Below are 24,831 nucleotides of genomic sequence, written 5' to 3' on the forward strand. Positions count from 1 at the left end.
AGTTCCGGAAGGTTTGTTCACGAGGTATTAAAATGAAACGATGAATCGTTTTTTTATCTATTCCATTAGAATGCGGATAGGAAACTAGTCATAATGAACACATTTCTAATAGCGTATGTCAATATTAACATGCATTGGAACAAAAACCTCTGACGGTTTCATCGAAATTAAATATAAGCCCGTAAATTTACCTTCGGGAACTGTCAAAAGACTTCATCGTGCAATGATCCCAAGAAAATTGCATGCGTGAATCACTAAAACAGTCCTTCCTATATTTCACCATAATAAATAGGTTCTCGTGGGTTGAATTTTGATGCTGTCCAATCGACCGAATATTGCAACGACACTTAAAGCTAATGCACAATAGATTTGAGGTTATTTTTTCACAACATTGGATTTGAGGTTATTTTTTCACAACAAAAGCCGACAGGTATGTTTTGATTTGACTAGCTATTCGAGTTATATTGAATGGTGGCTTAAATGCCGTTGGCTTCAATGCCGGAGAATGATGGCTTCAATGCCGTTGGCTTCAATGCCGGAAAATGTGGTTTTAATACCGGAAAATGAGGCTTTAATGCCTCGAGTATTAAGTTTGAAAAAAAAAATGTTCAAACGGGAAAAAAATAACATTGTGTTATTATTCTAGGATTATGGATAGCTGGGAGATCATGCCTTTTCCTTTCAAATCACTGCCTCAGAGTGAGATTCGAGGTCAGTGGATGAGGTGGAAGAGAAATTTTGACTATGTTGTACGGGCCAGTGATGAAAAGAACGAAACACAACTGAAGTTTTTTTCTCCTGGCAAAAGCAGGACCTGACGTTCAAGAGGTAATTTGTTTGCTAATTGCTTTCATTTACCGGCTAGCTTACATTGTTTTTCTTGGGTCGAGGTTTTTCAAGCTATTCCAAATGCGGACGTAGAAGAGGATGAAGAAAAAGGCATTGACCCGTACAAAGTGGCATTAACGAAACTAGACGAATTTTTCGCTCCCAAACACCATGAATCCATGGAAAGGAATATTTTCTGGACGTTGAAACCCGAACCCGGAGAAAATTTGGAAAAACTTATGCTTAGAGCCCGAGAACAAGCGTATAAGTGTAATTTCGGAACAAATCAACAGGAAAGTCGGGATGTTTGCGTTATTGATAAGATCACACTTCTGGCTCCGCATGATCTCAGAGAGAAATTACTCCAGAAAGACCAACTCACTCTGGACGATGTCTTTAAAATCGTTGCTTCCCATCAGTCAGTTAAATACCAAGCAAGTCAGATGGAACAAGCTGGGCCTTCTGAGCAGTCACAAACGATGATCACAGGAGAAGTCAATCGATTGTACACACCACCATCAAACCGGGATCAGGAATGTTCTCGTTGTGGCCGAAGAGGACATTTGGCCAATGATAAGATTTGTCCAGCTTGTGATAAACCATGCAACCAGTGTAAGCGCATTGGTCACTTTTACAAAAAGTGTAAAGCGTTCCAAGCGCGATCGACATATCATATATCAACATCGCACAAACCTGTTAAGCCGACTTTCCAAAGGATCAGAGCAGTACCAGTGGATGGACAAGGACTCTCAGAAGAAACTAAGAAGGACGATGAAGAGTTGCAGAGTTTTATCTTTTCGATTGGTGACGGTGACGAGTTCATTTGGCTTAAAGTTGGTGGAGTAATGATGCAAGCACTCATCGATTCCGGTTGCAACAAGGATATAATCGACGACGTCACATGGGACAGGCTGAAATTACAAGGCATCGCCATTCAAAATGCGACGAAGCAGGTGGACCACAAGTTCCGTGGATACGGAAAGGATTGTAAGCCAATGGATGTAGTGGGTATGTTCGATGCAACGGTCGCAGTTAATGGAGTCGATCATCAGACCAATGGAGAAGCACGGTTTTACGTAATCAAGGGCGGGAATCAACCCCTCCTTGGTAAAGAGACAGCACGAGAACTGAACGTGCTGAGATTGAGACCTCCGATTCTGGAGAATGGAGTATTCAAGGTAAGAGATTATTTTTCATATTTTTTATAGTTATATGAGGAAGATATTAACGTATGTAAAATAAAGATTAACAGCTCTACGCCCTTTCCCAAAATGAAAGGGATCAAGCTTCGCATTCCGATCGATACATCCGTAACACCGGTGGCTCAACATGCCAGAAGGCCACCTATTGCTTTGCTTGGGAGACTAGAGGTGAAACTGGATCAGCTCGAATCAGCTGATATTATCGAAAAAGTTACCGGCTATAGTGATTGGCTTTCACCATTGGTAGTCCTTGTTAAAGACAACGGTGAATTGAGAATTTGTGTTGATATACGAATGGCAAACCGCGCAATCGAACGAGAATATCATTTCATGCCGACAATTGACGACTCTCTACCCAGGATGAAATCCGCCAAGTTATTTTCCAGATTGGACATAAAAGAAGCCTTTCATCAGATTGAATTAGATGAGACTTCACGGGAAATTACTACTTCAATTACCCATCACGGAACGTACAGATACAAACGCCTGATGTTCGGGGTCTCTTGTGCGCCAGAAATGTTTCAAAAAATTCTGGAGCAGTTACTGGCAAGTTGCCAGAACTGTATCAATTTTATCGACGACATTATTGTATTCGGTGCGGATGAAGCAGAACATGATCGATAATTGAACAAAGTTTTGGATGTTTTAAGAAATCATAATGTTTTGCTTAACAAGAAGAAATGTCTTTTCAAAGTTATGGAACTAGATTTTTTAGGTCACCATATCTCCAGCCAAGGAATCCGCGGAGAGCAAAGCTCAGGCACTAAAAGCTTTTCAAACTCCGAAAAACGCTGAGGAACTTAGAAGTTTTTTAGGCTTGGCCACTTACGTTGGACGATTTTTGCCTGAACTAGGAACGATATCTGCACCTCTTCGTTTACTGACGCATCATGGAGTTACGTTCCAGTGGACTGATGTCCATCAGCGATGTTAAGCAGTTGAAATTTTTCGATGCCAGCATGCGCACCAGAGTTGTAGCAGATGCATCTCCTGTTGCACTTGGTGCCGTGTTGGTGCAGTTTGCACATGTTACTGACGAATCGAATCCACGGATAATCTCCTATGCAAGCAGAAGTTTGACGTCTACAGAGCAGCGATACTGCCAAACAGAAAAGGAGGCTCTAGCTCTTGTTTGGGCAGTAGAACGGTTTGCCGTTTACCTTGTAGGCCGCAGATTTGAACTCGAATCGGATCATAAACCGCTAGAAGCCATTTTCTCGCCTACATCGCGCCCATGCTCTCGTATAGAGAGATGGGTTCTTCGTTTGCAATCGTTCACGTTTGATGTCAAATACCGAAAAGGATCAGCAAACATCGCTGATTCTTTTTCTAGGTTGACCAAGCATCAACCTACTCCGATCGATAATGCGCAATCCGATGGGAAATTTCTAATCCTCGCAATCTTAGAGTCGACTGCAATTGACATCAATGAGATTGAAAACGCTACGACCAATGATCGAGAACTGACGTTGGTCCGAGAAGCTCTCCGTAGTGGAGTTTGGACAAATATGGGGCTTAAAGCGTACGAATCGTTTCAAAATGAACTTGGCTTTGTTGGAGAAGTGGTCGTAAGAGGCAACAAGATGGTAATTCCAACATGCCTTAGGAAACGATTCTTGCAACTCGCACACGAAGGTCATCCGGGAGAATCAGCAATGAAACGAAGACTACGCGAGAGAGTCTGGTGGCCAGGGATGGACAGAGAAATTTCAAAATGGGTTGCCACGTGTGAAGGATGCCGTTTAGTTGGATTGCCACAAAGACCAGAACCGATGCATCGAAGACCATTGCCTATGGAGCCTTGGACAGATTTGGCCATAGATTTCCTTGGACCTTTGCCGAGCAATGATTACTTACTAGTCATTATCGACTATCTCAGTCATTATAAAGAAGTGGAGGTGATGAGGCACATAACAGCAAAGGACACAGTTGACAGTTTGCGACCAATTTTCCGTCGACTTGGTTTTCCTCAAACTATCACGTTGGACAATGCAAGACAGTTTTTGAGCTCGGATTTCGGGGATTATTGTAAGCAGAGTGGAATTGCCCTTAATTATTCTACACCATATTGGCCGCAACAGAATGGGGAAGTCGAAAGACAAAACCGATCGTTGCTGAAAAGGCTGCAAATTAGCTGCGCGCTTAAACATAACTGGAAACAGGATCTAGAAGAATACCTGACGATGTATTACTCGACCCCCCCATTCGGTCACCGGAAAACCCCCCACGGAACTACTCATGGGTCGAACTATAAGAACCAAGATACCTTTTCTGAAGGACATTGAAACGGCTCCGCCGAGTGAAGGTTTCGGAGATAGGGATTGGTATTTGAAGTTTAAAGCAGGCGAACGGGAGAATGCTAAGCGGGAAGCAACAGAGTCAACAATCAAGGAAGGGGATAAGGTTATCATGCAGAACTTAACTCCGGGAAATAAGCTGTGCACAACCTACGGCTCTACGAAGTATGACGTTATCAAGAAGACGGGATCTCGAATGACTATCCAGAATGAAGGGACAGGCAAAGATTACGATCGGAATTCGGCACATTTGAAGAAAATTAGTTCTTCGGATGAACCTACTCTGTCACCAGAACATAATTCTCTTCCACAGGAATATCCACAGGATCCTGCCCAAGATCCAAACGTATCCATTGTGTTTGGGCCTTTAGGGCAACAATTTGACAGAAAATATATAGGTCAACTGTCATATTGTCGCGAACGTAGTCGCAACGTACCAATTGGGCTAGGGTCTTTATTGGAGTTTAACAGGGGGTTCATTGATTCATCAGTACACGATCGATGTGAAACAACAAAATCGGATATTTAATATAGCTATTGTAAATGAAACCAAATGAAATATGACGATTATTCTGGGGATAAAATTGGCCAAACCATACGAAATAGGAAATGAGATCGATTAATCAAATGGTACAACCCACGAAACCAGATTGAATGTGCAGATTAGTAGAAAGATTAAATCGGTTGAAGCTTACTGGATAGGCTGAGAATTTTCAGAATAAAGTTGCATTAGTTAATTGTGAATTTAGTTATTTCATTACATTACTATTGAAATTCGAATAGAAATCAATCAAAAGTAAGCTTCTTTAATAAGCGAACCATCTCGATATGACTTTATTTAATAGACCGATTCTACAGCACATTAAGTTTGCATCCTATAAGAACCGATTTAATTGAAAAATATTTGTTTAACAAAGTGTAAAATGATTCGGTATAAGAAGTGTGGAAGGATAAGGACCATTATCATTATCATTAGTATTTAATATCATCATCATTAATTATAATACGCTTTAAATTAGTTATTCTTTTAACCATCCAAATTAAATATAAAATTCGCATGTTTTTTCGTCTTTGAATAGAACGATAAAATATAACCCAGACGTGAATTGCATACTGTGTAACCTACGAGGATGCCAAATCGCGCTAGCCGAGCGATTTTCGGTGACAAATCATTTCTTTTATCTTGTATGTATGTACTAATAATGCATGCTCTAGTATCAACCAGGCAAAGCCGGGCTTATTAGGTTAAAATATTTGCGAATTTTTTTACAGAAGCAAAATTAATAGTTTAAGTAAGCCGTCGTTGGAGATAACATGATAATAATTTATGCCCCTGAGGACATAAATGGTCATTATTATTTATTGATTGTTATTGAAGAATTTTGTTGTTTGCCGGTTCTGAGTTCGCTTGTCAATTGAGAAATGACTTTTCATCGAGCTGATTGTGATCTTCAGCGGATAAACTAGCATGCTCCGTATATAGCACTCGCTACAACACAGACGTTCTACCATACGGGACAAGCTATCTATCGAATGCTGCAGCCTAATCAAACTTTTGTGTTTCGTGTTCGTAGCGATAGCATTACAAATTCAATAAAACTATCTATCCATTTTCAACAGACGCAACCGAGATCGGCACCGGCTTGGCATGGCGTGTATGGAGAGAGAGAGAGAGAGAGAGAGATAGCAGAAGGAGCAAACCGAGAAATCACTGCACTGTAGAGAGCCTTGTTTGTTTATCACTCAGGGAACATTTCTGAAACATATATACATAAACAACAAACAAACACGCGGGAACGGAATCTCCAATTTCGGAATCGACCGAAAGCTACCACAAGAAGAGTGCTTATTGAATGACGAGTTGTTGATACGAGTTCATGGGATGTGGGAGGAGGCGGAGGAGGGTAGATTGACAAAAAAGGACGGGGGTGGAAAACGGTAGGCGACAAAGCAAAGATAGAAGACTGCTCCGCTGCACCTGATGGTATCACCGCCCACCGGCAATAGCGTATCGCATATACGTCTGACAATCAGACGGTGGACGGTAGTGGCAAGCAGGTTGAGGGGGGGACGAACGAGATCGAGAAACCCTGATGAATTTATAATGAGCTTTTGATCAACGAATTGAGATATCGGAGCACGTTTCACTGCTCACACGGCGACGGCGACGGGTGACGGAAGCGACCGAAGCGACGCGGGACTGATGGAATTCCAACAAAAGGAAACCCGAGACAAAATGTTGCCGAATTGCGGTGAACCATCCTTTAAGGCCGTTTCTGGCCTCGGCGTATCGCTGCGCGCAGATCCACTAATTAAAGATCAGAACCGATTAGAAATGCTAATGGATGCCGATGCCAGAGCGAATAAATCTGTCGGCTTTGTGAGCCGAGATAATCTCTGATCGATACGCTGTAGAAGGTAATAAGATTGAGAAAGTGAGAGGGAGCGAAGGGGGGGGGGCTTTCCTGGAGGCGTTGTGGGGCCATGTGGAATTACGGGCGATGACATGGTTTATTGGAGACACAGCAGAAAGTAACGATTTTTGAAACGGCTGTCGTCTGTAGGTGATTTCTGATGTTTGCCAAGTGATTTAATTGACATTTGTTGCTACCGAGTTGACAAGAAGAATCGCCCGCTGTGTAGGAAGGCAGAAAGAAGTTAGGGCATTTTATCGATAAAGATTCAATTCAACATTCTCAAGATAGCTCGAGGAAAAAATTGAATAATAACAGTAAACTGAAATAAAATTCCAAAGAAGTATTATTAAATACAACTGCATCATCAGTTATGATGATTTATGTGAAGAAAAAAAAAAAGTTATGATGATCCAGCTTACATACAGTACTACATCATATGTCAACACGTTTTTTCGGAAATTATGATAAATGATTTTCAAGTTCACACTTCTTGTAACATTTTATTTAGTCCCCGTATTTCTCATCGTGGAAACGAAGTTAAAAGCCTGCTTCGCCTTCGGTGTTCGAAATTAGGTGGAAATTGGATTAGAAAATGTTGTTTGCAAGCTCAACGACCGCAATTTTCACTGTCTGGTTTCGCAGCCGCAACCACTAGACCCGTGGCAAGCTCAAGAAATCCGGCTCTTGTTTGCTTTCTCCCGCTTCGAACCGCGACTGTTCGATTCTAAGAATAACAAAAACACCAGTTCGCTGTTGCCCGCAACAATGGTGAGAAAGTTCCGTTGTTTACTCACCTGGCGTTTTCCGAAGCCTTGCAAGTGTAACACCAGGACCACTGTTTTGAAGGATTCTACTACTAATAACCTTGCGCCTCCATCAGTTCAACTTTCAACGCCGATGGCGTCTCGTAAATTGACATAATTTGAATTGAATTTTTAATGGAAATCTCTTACTAAGCCAGTTACGACTATTACCGATGAATAATTTTATCTTGGGTTGACACCCAGTCCGAGTCTTGTCACGTGCCCAACCCGCCGGATAAGGATGAAGTCAACCTGTACCCTCTTCTGGGCTGGATTCGGTGAGGTGGTCATCAGATGGAGCCGCTGAAGACGAGCTCCGTGAAAGCAACGGTGGTTCATTATTCATTCAGGAACGAATCTTTCTAAATAGCGAAAAAAAAACGGGATGAGGCAGGGTCCGCGACGACACGAACCTTCCACTCCTCTGTTACGTGCCATTGGATTCGAAGAAAACGGCAATTCGTTTTGGAGAATTTTATCGTCCACTTTCGTTGGTTTCCTTCGCTGGGTTATATCAGGGGTGTCGCCGTTGGAAGCAAGGAAAGATACGTTCTGAACACACTCAGTCTTAACTACATTACCGTGCGCGGGACGAAAAAAAAGGTGAAAGGAAGTCCACTTCAACGGTCAGCTAGCAATCGAAGAACGAAGACTGCATGCTTCAGCACGACATAATCCGGAAAGCGAAAGGAAAAACACAAAACGACGAGTCCGGAATTTTTAATGAATTCTTTGTGAATGGCCCTGCGCTATCTGAATGGAAGTAATGCTGGCTGGCCAAGCGGTGAGATTAGAACAAAGCACGACTTTCGGCTTGCAGCTTTCAATCTCGCTGGAAGAAAAACTGCGATTTTTGTGGGTCGCGAGGTTTTTTTTATTACATTTCTGGGGCTTTTTATTATTTTATGCATTGTTGATTTTTTTTTAATTCTATGGGAAATCTTTAAGAACTAACATTTTGTTTGTTGCTGAAATGTATCTAATTGGATCACAATATAAATACACGTCATTAGTAGCTTCATTCTTTGAGGGCTTCGTCATCACTGTTTCGGATCAATATCAGCAACAGAACAGGCACTTTGAAGCTCATTAAGGTTTGTAGCCATTATCAAACTGTTCGAAATTAATCCAATTCAATCCTCGCTGCTGTCTGTGTCTATTTAGCGGCCAAGATTCCAAAACCAATAAAATAACTGCGCTCTAGCCTCAGCAGCCAAGCCAAGCCCCGACGACGGCGGCACCCTTTATGATATACGGCGTCCACAGTGCGCTTAGTGTATCTCGCCTCGTATATCATCCGAGCAGGTTACCAAACCAGCAAGGTTAATTTACAAAGCTCTCCGAAGCTAACTGGCTCGTTTCGATCCTCACCTTCAATCCACACCACGCGGGCGCACGGTAGAAACGGAGCGGAAAAAATCAATTCCCACAAATTAGCATAATTATTAACCCTTCCCTATTTCCCGTAATCCCCAAAGCAAATCCCCCCCCCCCCCCCCCATCAAATGGTAATATTCGACGATTCGATGCCGTTCAGCCTCTTCATCATCATCGTCATAATCATTCTCGCTTTGCCAAGTGGAGCCAATTCGTTTGCGCCGAGCTTCTTGGAAAGTTTACCTTGCCCATTCACCCGAGTGGGAAAGCAGGCAATCGAATGATATCTGTTTTTTATATATATATATTCCCGCTGCTGGTTAGCCCCCAAAAACATGCCGATAAATGGTTGATTTTCCGTGCAGCTTCACCGCGCTCCGCTGCTCTGGATTATTGCTTTATTTGTTTTTATTGTTATTTTTTACTGTTCATCAATCAATGACTTATATTGCTGTTGCCGAAATTGGCGAGGTGTGGTATTGAGTTTTCGAATTAATATTTTATGGCACTTGTTCGGGACTGGTAAAGTTTTGTATTATTTGGGCGGGTTCGCCAGCTGAAACAGACTGCAACAGACGAAAGGTTTCTTCCGGCTTAGTGTCTGATTGCATTTTGATGTGTTTGTATAATTAATTATTTGATTTCGTAGAATTTTAAGTACAGTATCTGAACAGTTATAGATTGATGGTTAAGATACTCGATTAAATACACATTAAAAATCAGTGAATGAACTAACAGTAACAAACTATTAGAAAGACTGAATAAAATTTAAGTTAAAATTAAATTAAACATGAGACAAAACTGGAAATGAAACAATGATACATTTATAGAAAATGGTTTTGAATTATACAGGAGGTTAATGATTTTTTTCTGAAACTAGCCATTCTGTCTTGGTTTTTGACGTAGAATACGTCTTACGGTAACTTATACAGGGACCCAACTTCAATACAGGGATCCAATTTCAAAACCAAAAACATCGAGAGCGTCACGAAAATTGTCCAATTTTAAACGTTTCAAACTCAGTCAGTTTCCAACTGATTCCTGTCATTTTTGCAGCAATCGATTGTAAAATCATTTAAGCACCCGTCCAAATGCAGAAAATTGTAATCTGATTGTTTGAAATATTGTACTATTAAAAATTGTTGAACATTGTCGAAACACAAATGTCGACTTTTGATTGGTCGCTTGCTGCCTTTCCCTAAAAAGGACGACAGAATGGAGTACCTAGTTAGCCGGGAATGCACTCTTTGGGCTACATAAGAGACTGTTTCTCCTCAAGCAAATCAGTTTACTAGCAGCAGGCAGCAGCAGCGGACATTAACTCCGATGGCAGTAGGCGAAGGCAGCGTGGAGCAGCTGCGGGCAACAGCGGCTGTGGTAGTGGTAAGCTGCAGTTCCTAACTCTTTCAGTTCGGCTTCCCTTCGATCTAGGTTGGACCTCACCAGTGGTAATCCAATTCAGATATCGAAAGAGATTCGCACCGCCACACAAAGGAGTACTAAGAACAAAAAGCTGGCCAAAATAAGAAAAGAGTTTTTAGTCGCTTTTTTGGTGCTGCTATATTTTTTTGGGCCCGCGTTAAAAACCACTTTTTTGAGTTGCAAATATAACAAAGAAAACCGTCCTATAACGTTAGAACCTTGTTTGAATATGATAGTGGCCAATCTAGAGACCAAAATTCAATATTTCAAATTTTGTGTATTTACACCAAAAATTGTGAATATGTTTTGAAAACTGATATATGATCACTCGTGGCCTAAAACGGAAAACGTGATTGAAATAAGATATTAGCTATGATATGATATTATCTGCTCACTAACATCAATGAAGACATATAGGCTATGTAAATGTAAACATTAAGTTGTGTGTGTGTAATTTTGAGTTACTCTTTGGTGCAATACTCGAACCAGCCACTTCCACTTCTCACTCAAATATTCCCCAAAACATTGCTAAATAACAGCGAAAATAATATTGGCCAGGTTTTCATTCGAGTTACTCCTCTGTGCGCCAGGTGGTTTGAGAAGCCACCATCATCCAGTGTATTTATATATAGGGTGTGTGCACATAACGTGTGTGAATATCTATAGCGTGTGTCGCTAGTTAGATAAGGTATGTGGCTAGCGTGCGTAGCTTGCTATATAGCGTGCGTAGCTTGCTATATAGCGTGCGTATAACGTGTGTGTGTGTATGTTTATAGCGTGTATGCATGTGGCGCGTGTGTGCATGTTTAGAGCGTGTGTGGTTTGCTATATGGCGTGCGTGGTTTGCTATATAGCGTGTGTGGCTTGTAGTATAGCAATTGAAATTTTCATGTATAATTGTAAATCAATTACCTCATGTTAAATTTAATAATCACTGTACATCATTCAGAACTAAATAGAAAATTTGCTATGTTGAAAACCAATATTCAGTTGTCAATAAATAGCATTGACAAACACAATTAACCTTCTTTGACTTCAGCTAAGCCTCAAAGTTTATCTGAAGAATGTTTAAGCTAGTGAGCCTGAATCACATAATTTGTCGCTCAAGTCTTTCTATTTGCAGCAATACAGTAAATTATTACTTGAGCTGTTATACTATAGATGAGGAATGCACTATTTACCCTTGTCTATAGCCTCTCCGTAGCCACTGCCTGAATTAAGAAAAGACAGCCTCAAAACAATTCAATTTCATTCTTGTTTTGGATACGGCAGCAAGTGAAACCGCATAGCTGCACATAGCTTCTGCTGTTGTTCATTGTCGTTACCGGTGCCGGTTATAGAGGTTAACGTCATCTGGAGCAGAGAGACCATTAAATTAATTAACCCCAATTGAGTGTATTCCCAAACCTATTCCAAAAAATACATTGGCATAAGACCGACTGTCGTATTCTACTAACTCTGCGGTCGTGTCTTATAAACAACCTCTTTAACTTTTTATAAGCATTGCTTAGGTTCTGAATTTTTCCAGATTATTTTATTATTTTCCTAATGAGTGAAGAGGTTGTATTATTTTGAAAAAAATGGAAAAAATTAAATTAACCTTTTTTTTTTTTTAAAATAGTGTAAGGACATCAAAACTTCAGAACATAAATTAATCTGCATCTTGGTTAAATTAATATGCGTTAAATTTAGTAGGTTTAATTAAATGGGTTAATATTCTGTAGCATTTGATACTATTTTTGAGTGAGAGACAGCCAATTGCCAAAAATCATTTCACTACCATGCTAGAGTGCCATAATTCGCCACCGATTGTCCTGTATTCGCTTACCTTGTAACCCAGCTTTTGCCCTCATATAATTCAATATAAAATAAATAAAAAACAATTATTTTGTTCAGATTTTACTGCGAACCCTCTAAAGCGGTGACAAATTAATCTATTAGATCTAATTGTTTTCTTGTTACCAGTAGGTATGTAAGTGGTAAAAACTGTTTAGGGGCCGTTCAATAATTACGTAAGCAAATAGGGGGGGAAGGGGGGTGTGCAATTTTCTTACGCTGTCTAACAGGGGAGGAGGGGGGGTGAATTGATTATCTTACGTAAGAAAAACATTGTTTATGCAGTTGTCCAAATAACCATGTTCATGAAAGTGTGGACGGTAGGAAAGAAAATTACGGAAGGACGATTAACTCGAATTAAAACGAAATATTTTGCTTGCTTCAGGATGATAAAACTATAATAAAAATCTATATATAGTATATATAGTAATATCTTACTAGGGGGAGAGGGGTATCAAAAATCTTACGATGTCTTACAAGGGGGGGAGGGGGCTCGAAAAAGTGGAGAAATATGCTTACGTAATTATTGAACGGTCCCTTAGGCAGGAAAGTAAAATGTGTCTGAAACACAGAAAAAAAGCTTCAAAGAAAACATTTATTAAATCAATACACGTTTTTCAAGTATTCTGCTCTGCTCAAGTTTTTTTTTTATTTCGTTGTCTTGCGTAGTGAACGAGCACCTTTTTTGTATTATTTTTTTCTTAATCCATACAATTTATTTCTCCCTCATTCTGTTCAAATTCATTTCGAAATTTATCCGATGTTAGGAAAGCGCTTCGACTTGAATTATCGTGTATGCTCGCATTTCGGAGTTGGTGGTAATAACAATATGTCTTCCAGAGTTGTTTTAGAAGTTTTTAATGTCTCATTTCTGGACTACGATTCTATCAGTACATTGAAATTTTTCTTCAGAACAGTTATTGTTTCTTCTTCGCAATTTAGTAACGAAATTAATGAGATTTGGCGAACAATAATGAGAATGCGATACAGTCAATTCTTTTTAATGCGGGGGATATGTATCTCGTAAAAAAATCGCGTAAAAAAACGCGTAATTCAAAAATCCTCGTGAAAAAACCACGTTAATCTAAAATCCGCGTAAAGTAAACCAGCAAGAAGGTCTTTAGAAAAAAACCCGAGACGCTCTAGAACCAGTATTTAAAATTGTTCTCTTCGACGGTCATTCCTGGTCTTTCGGAGGACGGAGGGTATTTTTTGGACTAAGTCTTTTACTAGATTAACATTTAAACGTTTCTGGTTCCAAACCCACTTTAATTCGGAAATTCAAGAAATTTTCTTCGAATTAGCGCGGTATCGCGTAAAAAAAACGTGTTAATTCAAAAATCCGCGTAAAAAACTCGTAAAAAATCCGCGATTAAAAAAAAAACGCATAAAAAAACCTGACTGTATATTCGAAATAGTTACTGTGTCCTGCGTTTGTAAAAGGAAACAATATCGGTTTTGAACAATTACGCAATCAGACCCAAGGGTGTCCAAGGATTGTTCACCATGTTCGCCTGTTTTAACTAGGTAATGGGATCTCCGCCACGAATCAATAATCCGGTCTTAAAACATGCGTTCTTCCGCTATTGTCAGCATTATCTAACCGGAACCAATATGTTGTTATTATGTTCTTATTTTTTCTCATTTCAACGATTTGTTGATCACGGTACACCATAAAATCTGCTTGGAAACTTGATCGAATTGATAGGATACATCATTTATGTGACAACTGACATTCATGTCAGTTATGTCATTTACGTCATATATGTCATTCATGATTGAGCAATTCTCGCTGAAACTAGGCCACTAGATGCACAAGGTCTTTCAAATTTGATATAAATGCACATAGTTATTAGAAAAAGAGAAAAAATGATAATGCCATTTTTGTTTGATCGAATTTGTTGACCCCTTGGTCACCAAGGGGTGAAACAGTTTTCAGAAAAGTTGAAATTTTGACAGTTCTTGATGTATTATTTGAGCTATATCTCTAAAATTCGTTATGTAAAGTACTACAAGTAGCACTTTTCTGTAAAGAGGAATGATAGGGTTTTCATTTAAAGTAATCAGAATTCAGGCCACCATCTTGAATTTGGCCGCCATCTTGCCATATCAGAAAAATGCAATTTCGACCGTGTTCGCAACTACCGATTTTCGATCTGAGACCAGCATTGGAAAGCTGAGAAAAAATGCTATAAGATGCAAGAAAAAAAATTAGGTGAGCATCAGTGTTGACCCATCAATTGAACCTATTTTCCAAGCTGAGTGTTAAAATATTCAACGTACACCGCGCGATCAACGTAGTAACCTGTCTACTGAGATCAAGTGGATGCACATGTTATAACCCTACTAGCTCCATATATCGTAATCGATTGATGCTACAACTAGTACGCCACTACTGTTTTTTTGAGTTTGGCGAGAATAATGACTACAACACTAGCTTGTTTGATACTAACAAAGCGATAATTTTTTTTATTACTGAGCAGTTCCACAAAAATGTACCAGTTTTAATATTTTATTTAAGTTGTCGTTTTAATTTGGCTGAAACTTTGCATAGACGTTTCTATTCGCAAAAGATGCCATTTTGTGTTGCTGGTTTAATTTTTTACAACACGACTCATTTTTGTGAAGCTATTAAAAATGCTATTTTGGGAAGGTATTGATGATTACAAATATTTTCAGGGCCAAAATGGTTTGTTTGATCGGTATCACATCTTCTATAAAGTTGTAGATAATATTTTTGTCTCTCCGATAAAATTTACACCTTAAATTTTTTTTTTTTGAAAAACAAATTAAAAAAAATGTAAAATTATCGTCAAGTTTTGCCGGGGGGTTAATGAAGACATATAGAACTTATATTTTGTAGTAAGATGCTCTGCATTATGAAGAACCATCATGCAAAAAATTAACGCTCTACGACATCATTTATTTGACGATAAAACTTGACGATAATAGAGCCGACACCTATCTAAAAGCTAATTTTTTTGAAAATCTATTTTTTTATTAAGACTACAAAGGATTAGTTATAGACCAAAGAACAACCAAAGAAAAAGTTATAGAGTGTATATTTTTTCAGAAAGACAAAATTATTATCTACAACTTTATCGAAGAGGTCATACCGATCAAACAAACCGTTCTGGCCCTAAAAATATTTGTCATCATCAATACCTTCCCAAAAAAGCATTTTCAATAGCTTCTAAAAAATAAGTCTTACTTTAAAAAATTAAAACAATAGCACAAAATGACATCTTTTGCCTATAAAAATATCTATGCAAAGTTTCAGCCAAATTTAAAATGACAATTTAATCGTTATGTACTCGGCAGGGTATCCGGGTACCTTTTCAGACTTTATTGCTTTAAAAAACGAGGATAGCCTCAACTCAGCCAGCTAAAACTTATGTAATGCTCCTAATAAATCATTTTTCATCATCAGACAAACAATGTTTGTGTAAACAATGTTTACGAAGATTAAAAATTTAAAAAAAAGGACAAATTTTCCAATCTTTTGACGGGTCAAGATCGAAAATCGGTCAAGAAATGAAAAAGCAAGAAGCATTTCATTTTGTGGGTACCCGGGTACCCTGCCGAGTACTTACGTGTGTTAAAATTGCCGAGTACATAACGGTTAAATAAAATATTAGAACTGGGACATTTTTTATGGAACTGCTCAGCAATAAAAAACCTATCGCTTTGTTAGTTTCAAACACGCTAGTGTTGTATTCATTATTCTCACTAAACTCAAAAAAAAAAAACAGTAGAGGGTCGCAGTAGACAGGTTACTACGTTGATCACGCGGTGCACGTTGAATATTTTAATACTCAGCTTGGAAAATAGGTTCAACTGATGGGTTAACACTAATGCTCACCTAATTTTTTTCTTGCATCTTATAGCATTTTTTCTCAGCTTTCCAATGCTGGTCTCAGATCGAAAATCAGTAGTTGCAAACACGGTCGAAATTGCATTTTTCTAATATAATCCAAGATGGCGGCCAAATTCAAGATGGCGGCCTTAATTCTGATTACTTCAAATGAAAACCCTATCATTCCTCTTTACAGAAAAGTGCTACTTGTAGTACTTTACATAACGAATTTTAGAGATATAGCTCAAATAATACATCACGAATTGTCAAAATTTCAACTTTTCTGAAAACTGTTTCACCCCTTGGTGACCAAGGGGTCAACAAATTCGATCAAACAAAAATGGCATTATCATCTTTTCTCTATTTCTAATAACTATGTGCATTTATATCAAATTTGAAAGACCTTGTGCATCTAGTGGCCTAGTTTCAGCGAGAATTGCTCATTCCTAAAATAAATTAATTGCGAACATGACTTATTTACAACTAATATGTCGTAAGGAACATCCATAAAACACGTAACGCTCGAAGGCACGGGAAGGGGAGCATTCTGACAAATCGCATCAACCCGTAAGGCGACATCTATAAATTACGTTACGCAAAAAAACCGATTTTTGAGGCCCCCCCCCACCATATGTAACGAAACATAACGCCAACACCTACCCCCCATAAAAATTACGTACTGCTGTAGTAGGATTTCCTTGATAAAAATGCTCGTTTTTGGAGAATCTCTCCTGAGATTTTTTGTTACGTAACGTTTAACTCATCTCCCCCCTCCCCTGTGTAACAAATCGTAACGCTCAAGGATACCTCACTCCCCCCTATGAGCGTTACGTTAGAAAAAAATCCCTAAATAAAATTCCCTAAAAAAACTCCCCCTAAATTTTCTAAATAAAAATACAAAAAATATTTCAAAAAATTAAAAATACTTTAAAAATTTAAAAATTTAAAAAAAATATTCAAAAAATAATTTTGAATACCTGAGTAAAAAAAAATTCCAACTGCAACAACAATTTTTTTTTCAGTTTTTGAAATATTAAATAAAGAGATGACTAATCAATATATCAATAATGATCAAAATTTTTCTTCACATTTGACTGCAATTACATCATAAATAAATACAAGAAATACATTTTTTTGGTGAGAAATGTGTGTTCTAACTTTTAGGGGGATGAGTCAAAAATAAAATTCTTCTTTTTTATTCGAAGTCAACAAAACATTTTTGTAAAATAGATAAACGATTTTTTTCTTTGATTCGATTCACAGTGCAACAAAAATTGTTTTTTTTTTATGTTTTTGACGCAAAAACAAATTATCCCGAGAACAATTTTGAATTTTTTGAGAAATCGGAAATTTTCAATGTTTTTTGACGCCATTTTGTTTTGAATCCAAATATCCAAATTCTAAGAGTTTGTCCATATAAAGTAATCACCCGATTATATCAGTACCCGATTTTATCTGGCCCCGCTTTTATCGGCCCCCGATTTTATCACCTTTTTCACCCGATTTTATCATCATATAACATTTCATCAACAAAAGTGCCAGTATGAATTGATTTTCTATTTAGATTTAATATTTTAGTACTATTGCACAGCTCTGTGTAGAATACCATCATTCTGGATCTAGTATTCATTGAAAACTCACCCTTTGCACAGTTTTTTATTTTGGCGTTTTCGTTCGATTAATTGAATAATGATTCAAGCCATATCGTATATTTATATATTTTACAAGCTATTAGACAACGCATCTTTTGATATAGAATAATGGGTGATCAATTCACCTAAAAGTTAGATAGAAAATTTCCTTCTTCATTTGATTAAGAGTATTAAGATAGACGCATTGTATCTTACATATTACGAACCATATGAAGTTTTCTTTCGAAGGGCACTAAAAATACCAACTTTTGTTCTAACTTTTTCCCACATTTTTCCGAATTTTCAAACCTTCTACAAAGACATCAGCTTTCCAAAATATTCTCCAACATTTCTAAAATATTAATATTCTCAGGGGTAATTGCACTTCCAAATTCGCAAATCTCGCAATTATTAATAAGTGGCAGTTTCACTGTAAATAAAGATACAAACTTTCGTCTTTTAAAGTCTGTAGACAGCATCCTCGATCAATTTTTATTTTTAAATTCATCGGTGTTGTTTCAACTACGTCATCGATTTGTTTTATTCTGTTTTCTGCTTGCGAATGAATGAAGAAAAAGTAAAAATAGTCTCAATTTTCATGTGTTTTGAAATGTATTGAAGAGATATTTTGTGAAAGGGCTATCAGTAAACTACATATACACATTTAGGGTTTCACTTATATGAGAGCCCTCTCTTTCAGAGGGAGGAGGGGTGTCAAGTTACCATTGACATTTTTCTTACTCCTAAAAACCTCACCATGTCGCATTCGGTTCCATTTGCTTGATTAGTTTTCAAGTTACGCAGAAGTTTGTGTTATATTTGTATGAGAGCCCTCCTTTTAAGTAGAGGGAGGGATCTTGAACTACTCTAATAATCTTTCCGGCCTCAAAAACTCCTACATAAAAATTTTCACGCCGATTGGTACAGTAGATTTCACGCCTTTAAGAAACAGAGAGTTAGGCAGACAGATAGAACTGCTTTTTCATATGATTATATTCCTTGTGGTAATTTAAATCGATGATTTTACGTATCAAATTATTGGTTTAACATCTTTCATAACAAAATATTAATAGAAAAAAACTTACCCGATTTTATCACTTTCCCTATTTTATCACCCCAAACATCATCAAGGGGGTGATATAATCGGGCGATCACTGTATTAGCATTTTCTTACCCATCTTTTAAAAAGAACAGATCTTAAATCGGGCAGAAACTTAGTCAGAAACGGTGATTTTACAAAAACGGTTTTGGCATGGTTTTAGTATATTTCACAAAGCGAAATAATATCCAGTATGTAGAGCATTAATGGTAATGCGCTAATATCTAAAAGTGGTAGTAAAATTATGTCTTATAGTAAGGCAAAGCCTTTGGGGGAGCTGCGTAGCCGCAAGGTTACAGAGTCCGCTTCGTCAAGCGAATGGTCGTGGGTTCGAATCTTAGTAGAACCAGGCCATCCGATGTCAAAAAAGGACTTAAGCATGGGTTTATTCTCAGGCTCCCCACCAGTTACCCTTCCTTTGCGCTGAAATCTATAATACCTTTGCGTGACTTTCTCTTAACAAAAAATAAGTCCCTCTTATCAATAAAGAAGAACGCACGACGAAACTTTTCCAGGGAATTATAATTGGTGATATTTGGCAAGAGGAACGAGTATCGGTATAGTAGAAAAGTAAGCGTGTAAGGAAGAGTATCACATTACACACAAGCACTGATGAACAATAATAATAAGCATGCCACTTCTCAATAGCGGTATTGCTATTAACAGAAGTGCGGGATACAGCAGACACCCGGGCATATCTCACAATAGATCTACAATTCTGGTCGCAGTGAGGAAGTCCATACAGGAAAAAAAAAGCCTTGGTGTTACATTTCGTATCGGAACTTGACCTTCTGTTTTTCTAAACACAGACTTCGCAGCTGACTGTTAAGTGTACAGGACAATTGCGGGTACGATCCGTCTGACACTAACAGTCTCTTCCGAGCCGGGACTCGAACATACAACGACTGGCTTGTTAGGCCAGCATCGTTCCTCGAGACCAGCTGGGAGAATGTCTATATATTGAGTGAAAAAGTCTCTTGAATCGATCGGTAGGTGCCTTATCCACGCAAAATGTCAGCAATATGTCAACTTTGCCCCAATTTCTCTATAGTACTAAAATGAGTCTATCTCGATGTTAGATTAACTTATTCGAAACCTGTTCAATGTAATATCAAAAGTGTAAGAGATACTTAAAGATACAATAACAATTTATCGTTACATGATCATATCCTGTGGGGAGGGGGTCGCATTTTTGGCAGTCCTGGCCATTAATCAAACATTAAGTCAAAACACAAAAATCTCGCTTCAGCTATGAGGCGAATCTTCGCATGAACAGGAGACCCTTGATGAAACTGCGATCGATGCCCATCTAAATGATCGGAAAGCCTTTGAATCTGCCCACTTCTCCGATAAGGACTTTCTGCTGGCTCGAAATAAAACTCCAATTACATCTATTCCTTCTCCAACTCATTTAACGGCGCAATTCCTCCCGTTGGAATCGCAGGTGCGTTTGGCCGATGTTAAAATTTCCGTTTTTGATGGCAAGAACTGGATGAATTTTCATGATTTATTAGTGTCGCTGGTCCACTCATCGGATAGTCTTCGAGTATCCAGATGTTTTGTTACCCATGTTCAGCGATGTCAAATGAGCGCAACCAAAATACTAGTCGTCTGAAACAGTCTTATGTAGACCACTGTTGCCAACTGTACTGATTTATCTGGAAATGTACAGATTTTCTCGGTTTCCTCGGTACAGATTCTGCACCGTACAGATTACAGATTTCGAGAAAAAGTACAGATAAATACAGATTTTTTAGATGGTTAGAAAAGATTAGACAAAACTTTTTGACCGACTCTGCAACGATACAATGGATGCGATCTTGTAATCCACGCACTTAGAATTTACTGCCAAATCTCGGTAATTTGATGCCGAGAATGGCACCACCCGGTTAAAAAACGGTAGCTGTTACATATTTTCGCAAATCTCGATTTAACCAAACTAAAATGTTGGCACAAAATATCCGTAATATCGGTAGTGTTGCTGAATTATGGGTTTCATTGTTTTTTGGCTGGATTTTCAGGAGATTGAACCGCAATGGCTCGGTAATATGCATTACCGAGCCCCATTCTTAAATGTGCAAAAGTTTTATTGACAATCGAGCTAGCAGTTTGGAATTAATATCAACTGAGTCAACGCAGTCACAGTTTTTTTTTTTAAACAATTCACGTTGAAGCTGTATAAATATATAAAACAAAAACTTTGGGCCAGTGGTACAGATTTTGGTACAGATTTTTCCCGGAAATAGTACAGCTGAAAAAGATTTTTGCAGCTCCCAGTACAGATGAAAATGTGGCAACACTGATGTAGACACACTTTTGGACTCCACTTCGTTAAAAAAGGAATCGTCAACGGATCTGCACAGTCTGGTGGAGGAGTTCGAGATGATGTACCGCCAAGTTTTTGTTGTCCGTCGTGGCAGTCGATTGTGTCTGGAAATCACAACCGGACCATCCAATGGAAACGTACAAACTAAGAACGGTAACGTGCGGCATGGCCAGGCCAATGCTCCGGTTCTTGCCACTAGGGTGCTAATTCAGCTCGCAGACGATGAAGGTCATCAATTTCCGCTGACAGCGAAGGCACTCAGGAAGAGTGTGTATCTCGACGTTCTCTTTTCCGTTGACGAGGTCATAGAAAAAGTAATCGAATTGATTAGTTGATTGATTTTTTTGAAGGGACTTTAACCTCAAGCAATCGAAATCCGCAAACAACTAGACGCACTCCAAGCAAAGGGTGAACTCCAGCATTGCGAATGGACTTGAAACGAAGAGGTAGATTTTTAAAGGATTCCACCAGAAAACGCGCTCTCCAGACTTCCTTTGACCAAGACCGAGATCAAGCCATCAAAACTCTTTGGTTTCATTGGGAACCAAATCCAGACTGTCTTCTTTCACAAAACCGACTTCCTACCAGATACAGAATACCAGCCTATCACCAAACGGATATCACTCTAGTTGATCGCTCGTCCCTACGATCCGCTTGGCTTGGTTGGACCCGTCGTCACATCCGCTAAAATTTTCATGCTAAACTTGCAGACTCTAAAAACCGACGACGTATCATTTTGGTGTTGGGACATGGAATTGCCAATCGAATATCAAACCTGCTGGATCAACTATAAGTCGCAGCTACCCAGACTCAACGAACTCCGCATAATCCGCTGCATTCTCTTGTCGAATCCGGAAACCATCCAGATCCACATCTTCACCGACGCTTCGCGGCTTGCTTGTGGAGCCTGCACAATCACAATCAGTCAATGCATCTGGGATAATCCAGGTGCCTCACTAACTGCGAAATCAAGGGTAGCACCTGTCAATCGGAAGTCAATTCGCCACTCCACGAAAAAGTTAAATCATCGCTTTAACTCGGCGCGGAGGCTACTTAGAGCATCCCCATCCACTTGGAACACTTTCCAACCATTAAAACTTATTTTCAAAGAGCACATTGAGAGTATACAAGCCAAGTGCTTCAAATATACGAGATGTTTATATTCTCTCATTGACAGGAATTCTAAACTTTGTTTAAAGAACAAACTTTTGATTTCCAAACAAATTTTTAGACCAGCAATGCTTTATGCTGTACCGATCTGGTCAAGTTGCTGTTCAACAAGGAAGAAAACGCTCCAAAGGATTCAGAATAAAATTCTGAAAATGATTTTGAAGCGTCCTCCTTGGTTTGGTACACTCGAATTACATAGACTTACTGGTGTTGAACCATTAGAAGCTATGTCAAATAAAATTATTAACAATTTTCGACAAAAATCGTTGCAATCCTCAATTGCTACGATAAGCTCTCTTTATAGCCAATAAGTTAGCATTTAGATTAGTTGTAAGTTTACTTCCCCTTTTCTGACAAGCAGGTTTGAATCCCTACGAATGATAAGTCCTAATTGCGAAAGCAAACAAATCCCAACAATCAAAATTACAAATTTCTAACAGTGTTGAGAAGTCACCATTTGTGATTGGACACACATACTCATTATTTATTAATATTTATCATAAATGCTTAAGCTACTAACAAATCCCTTAAAAAAAACACTTTCCAACCAAACTTCTATTTCAGCTCGCCACCCAGAAGTGCTCGTGGAATCATATCGTTGGAATGAAAAACCCTGCGGATTGCATTTCACTAGGAATCTCCGTCGACACTGTCATCGACTACGATCTCTGGTGGCAGGGATCTGAACGGTTTCGACAACGCCTAGAAAACCATCTAATCTCTACAAATACATCCGATCAACCGTACCTGCACGTCGACCGTAGCTGTCCCATCCATGTTACAAAAACTATCTTATTCATTGAAAGTGCTCATTGTACCTGCTGGAAACAAACGTTGAGTTCTTAAAGAATATTTATTTGAAAATAAGCCTACTGACAGTTATGGGACGTTTAATCTATTTCAGTTTTTATAGCGGGTACCAGAATCAATGAGTGGTAGATGGAAAATCTAGGGAGTTTGACAGCCATATTACTTCAGATCCATTTGAATTCAAGTATATTAATAGGTAGACAATAAAATCGCCTAAAACTATCTATAACATTTCAAAATATGCTATTTAAAAAACGTTTTTCTAACAAAAGCTTTTCCGTGCATTGCACCTACGTAAAATCCATCGTTATATCGAGCACATGCAAAGTAAAGCGGCGAAACTTCCAAGGTAAGCTGTTCCGATCATGATACAAAACAGGCCTTTGCAATCCACCAAGAATTCCAACTTTAAAGCGAACTCGTATCACTGTTTAAAAACAAGGCATGATATTAATCGTAAGGATGAATTGTGCTCGGAAATGGATCATTTTTTAAAACTCTCAATTATTAAAAAAAGATTCAATGAAACTTTCTGAACCTCATCAAGAGAAGTTGTTTTATGATACCGGTGAATATTTGAAATAATTTTGTAGAGCAATCTTACGTATGAAAAATTTGTTCTAATCATTGTACATTCCGATCTTTATACAACTCCTTATTCCAAAACTTTTGGTAAAATGTTTAGGATGGAAAATGTAAGATTAATTTTTATTCAAAATTTTTTTTTATTTCTATTTTAACTCCTTAAAGAATATTTGAATTCAAATGATGCAATATGAGTTGAATAGCAATTGGTAATAGTAGCATTCGTTGTTAAGTTATTTCAATTTTTTTTTTTTTTTTTTTTAAAGGGGGGATTTGTTAGTAGCTTAAGTATTTATGATAAATATTAGTAAATAATGAGTATGTGTGTCCAATCACAAATGGTGACTTCTCAACACTGTTAGAAATTTGTAATTTTAATTGTTAGGATTTGTTTGCTTTCGCAATTAGGACTTATCATTCGTAGGGATTTAAACCTACTTGTCAGGAAAGGGGAAGTAAACTTACAACTAACTTAATTGCTAACTTATTGGCTATAAAGAGAGCTTATCGTAGCAATTGAGGATTGCAACGATTTTTGTCGAAAATTGTTAATAATTTTATTTGACATAGCTTCTAATGGTTCAACACCAGTAAGTCTATGTAATTCGAGTGTACCAAACCAAGGAGTACGCTTCAAAATCATTTTCAGAATTTTATTCTGAATCCTTTGAAGCGTTTTCTTCCTTGTTGAACAGCAACTTGACCAGATCGGTACAGCATAAAGCATTGCTGGTCTAAAAATTTGTTTGTAAATCAAAAGTTTGTTCTTTAAACAAAGTTTAGAATTCCTGTTAATGAGAGGATATAAACATCTCGTATATTTGATGCACTTGGCTTGTATACTCTCAATGTGCTCTTTGAAAATAAGTTTTTTATCATAAATTAGTCCCAAGTACTTAACCTTGTCGGACCAACTTCAAATAACCCCATTCATCTTGACAACGTGATTATTGTTTGGCTTGAGGAAAGAAGCCCTAGGCTTATGCGGAAAAATTATCATTTGAGTTTTAGAAGCATTGGGAGAGATTTTCCACTTTTGCAAGTAGGAAGAAAAAATATCTAAACTTTTCTGCAATCGACTGCATATGACACGAAGGCTTTTTCCTTTTACGGAAATGCTTGTGTCATCGCAGAACAATGACTTTGTGCATCCTGGAGGCAAATCAGGAAGA

At 38.2% G+C, this 24,831-nt stretch overlaps 1 protein-coding gene across 1 annotated transcript; it reads left to right on the forward strand.

Moving 5' to 3' along the window:
* The first annotated feature begins 227 nt into the window (after positions 1–227).
* LOC129720620 (uncharacterized) lies at positions 228–23,110 on the forward strand. The gene is made up of 4 exons (XM_055672108.1): positions 228–430; positions 647–828; positions 891–2,006; positions 22,829–23,110. Exons 3-4 carry the CDS (start codon positions 1,008–1,010, stop codon positions 23,108–23,110), a joined length of 1,281 nt encoding a protein of 426 aa, XP_055528083.1. The 5' UTR covers positions 228–430; positions 647–828; positions 891–1,007.
* The last annotated feature ends 1,721 nt before the right edge of the window (positions 23,111–24,831 follow it).

This window comes from Wyeomyia smithii, chromosome 2, assembly GCF_029784165.1.
Source record: "Wyeomyia smithii strain HCP4-BCI-WySm-NY-G18 chromosome 2, ASM2978416v1, whole genome shotgun sequence".
In the NCBI taxonomy this organism is placed as follows: Eukaryota; Metazoa; Arthropoda; class Insecta; order Diptera; family Culicidae; genus Wyeomyia; species Wyeomyia smithii.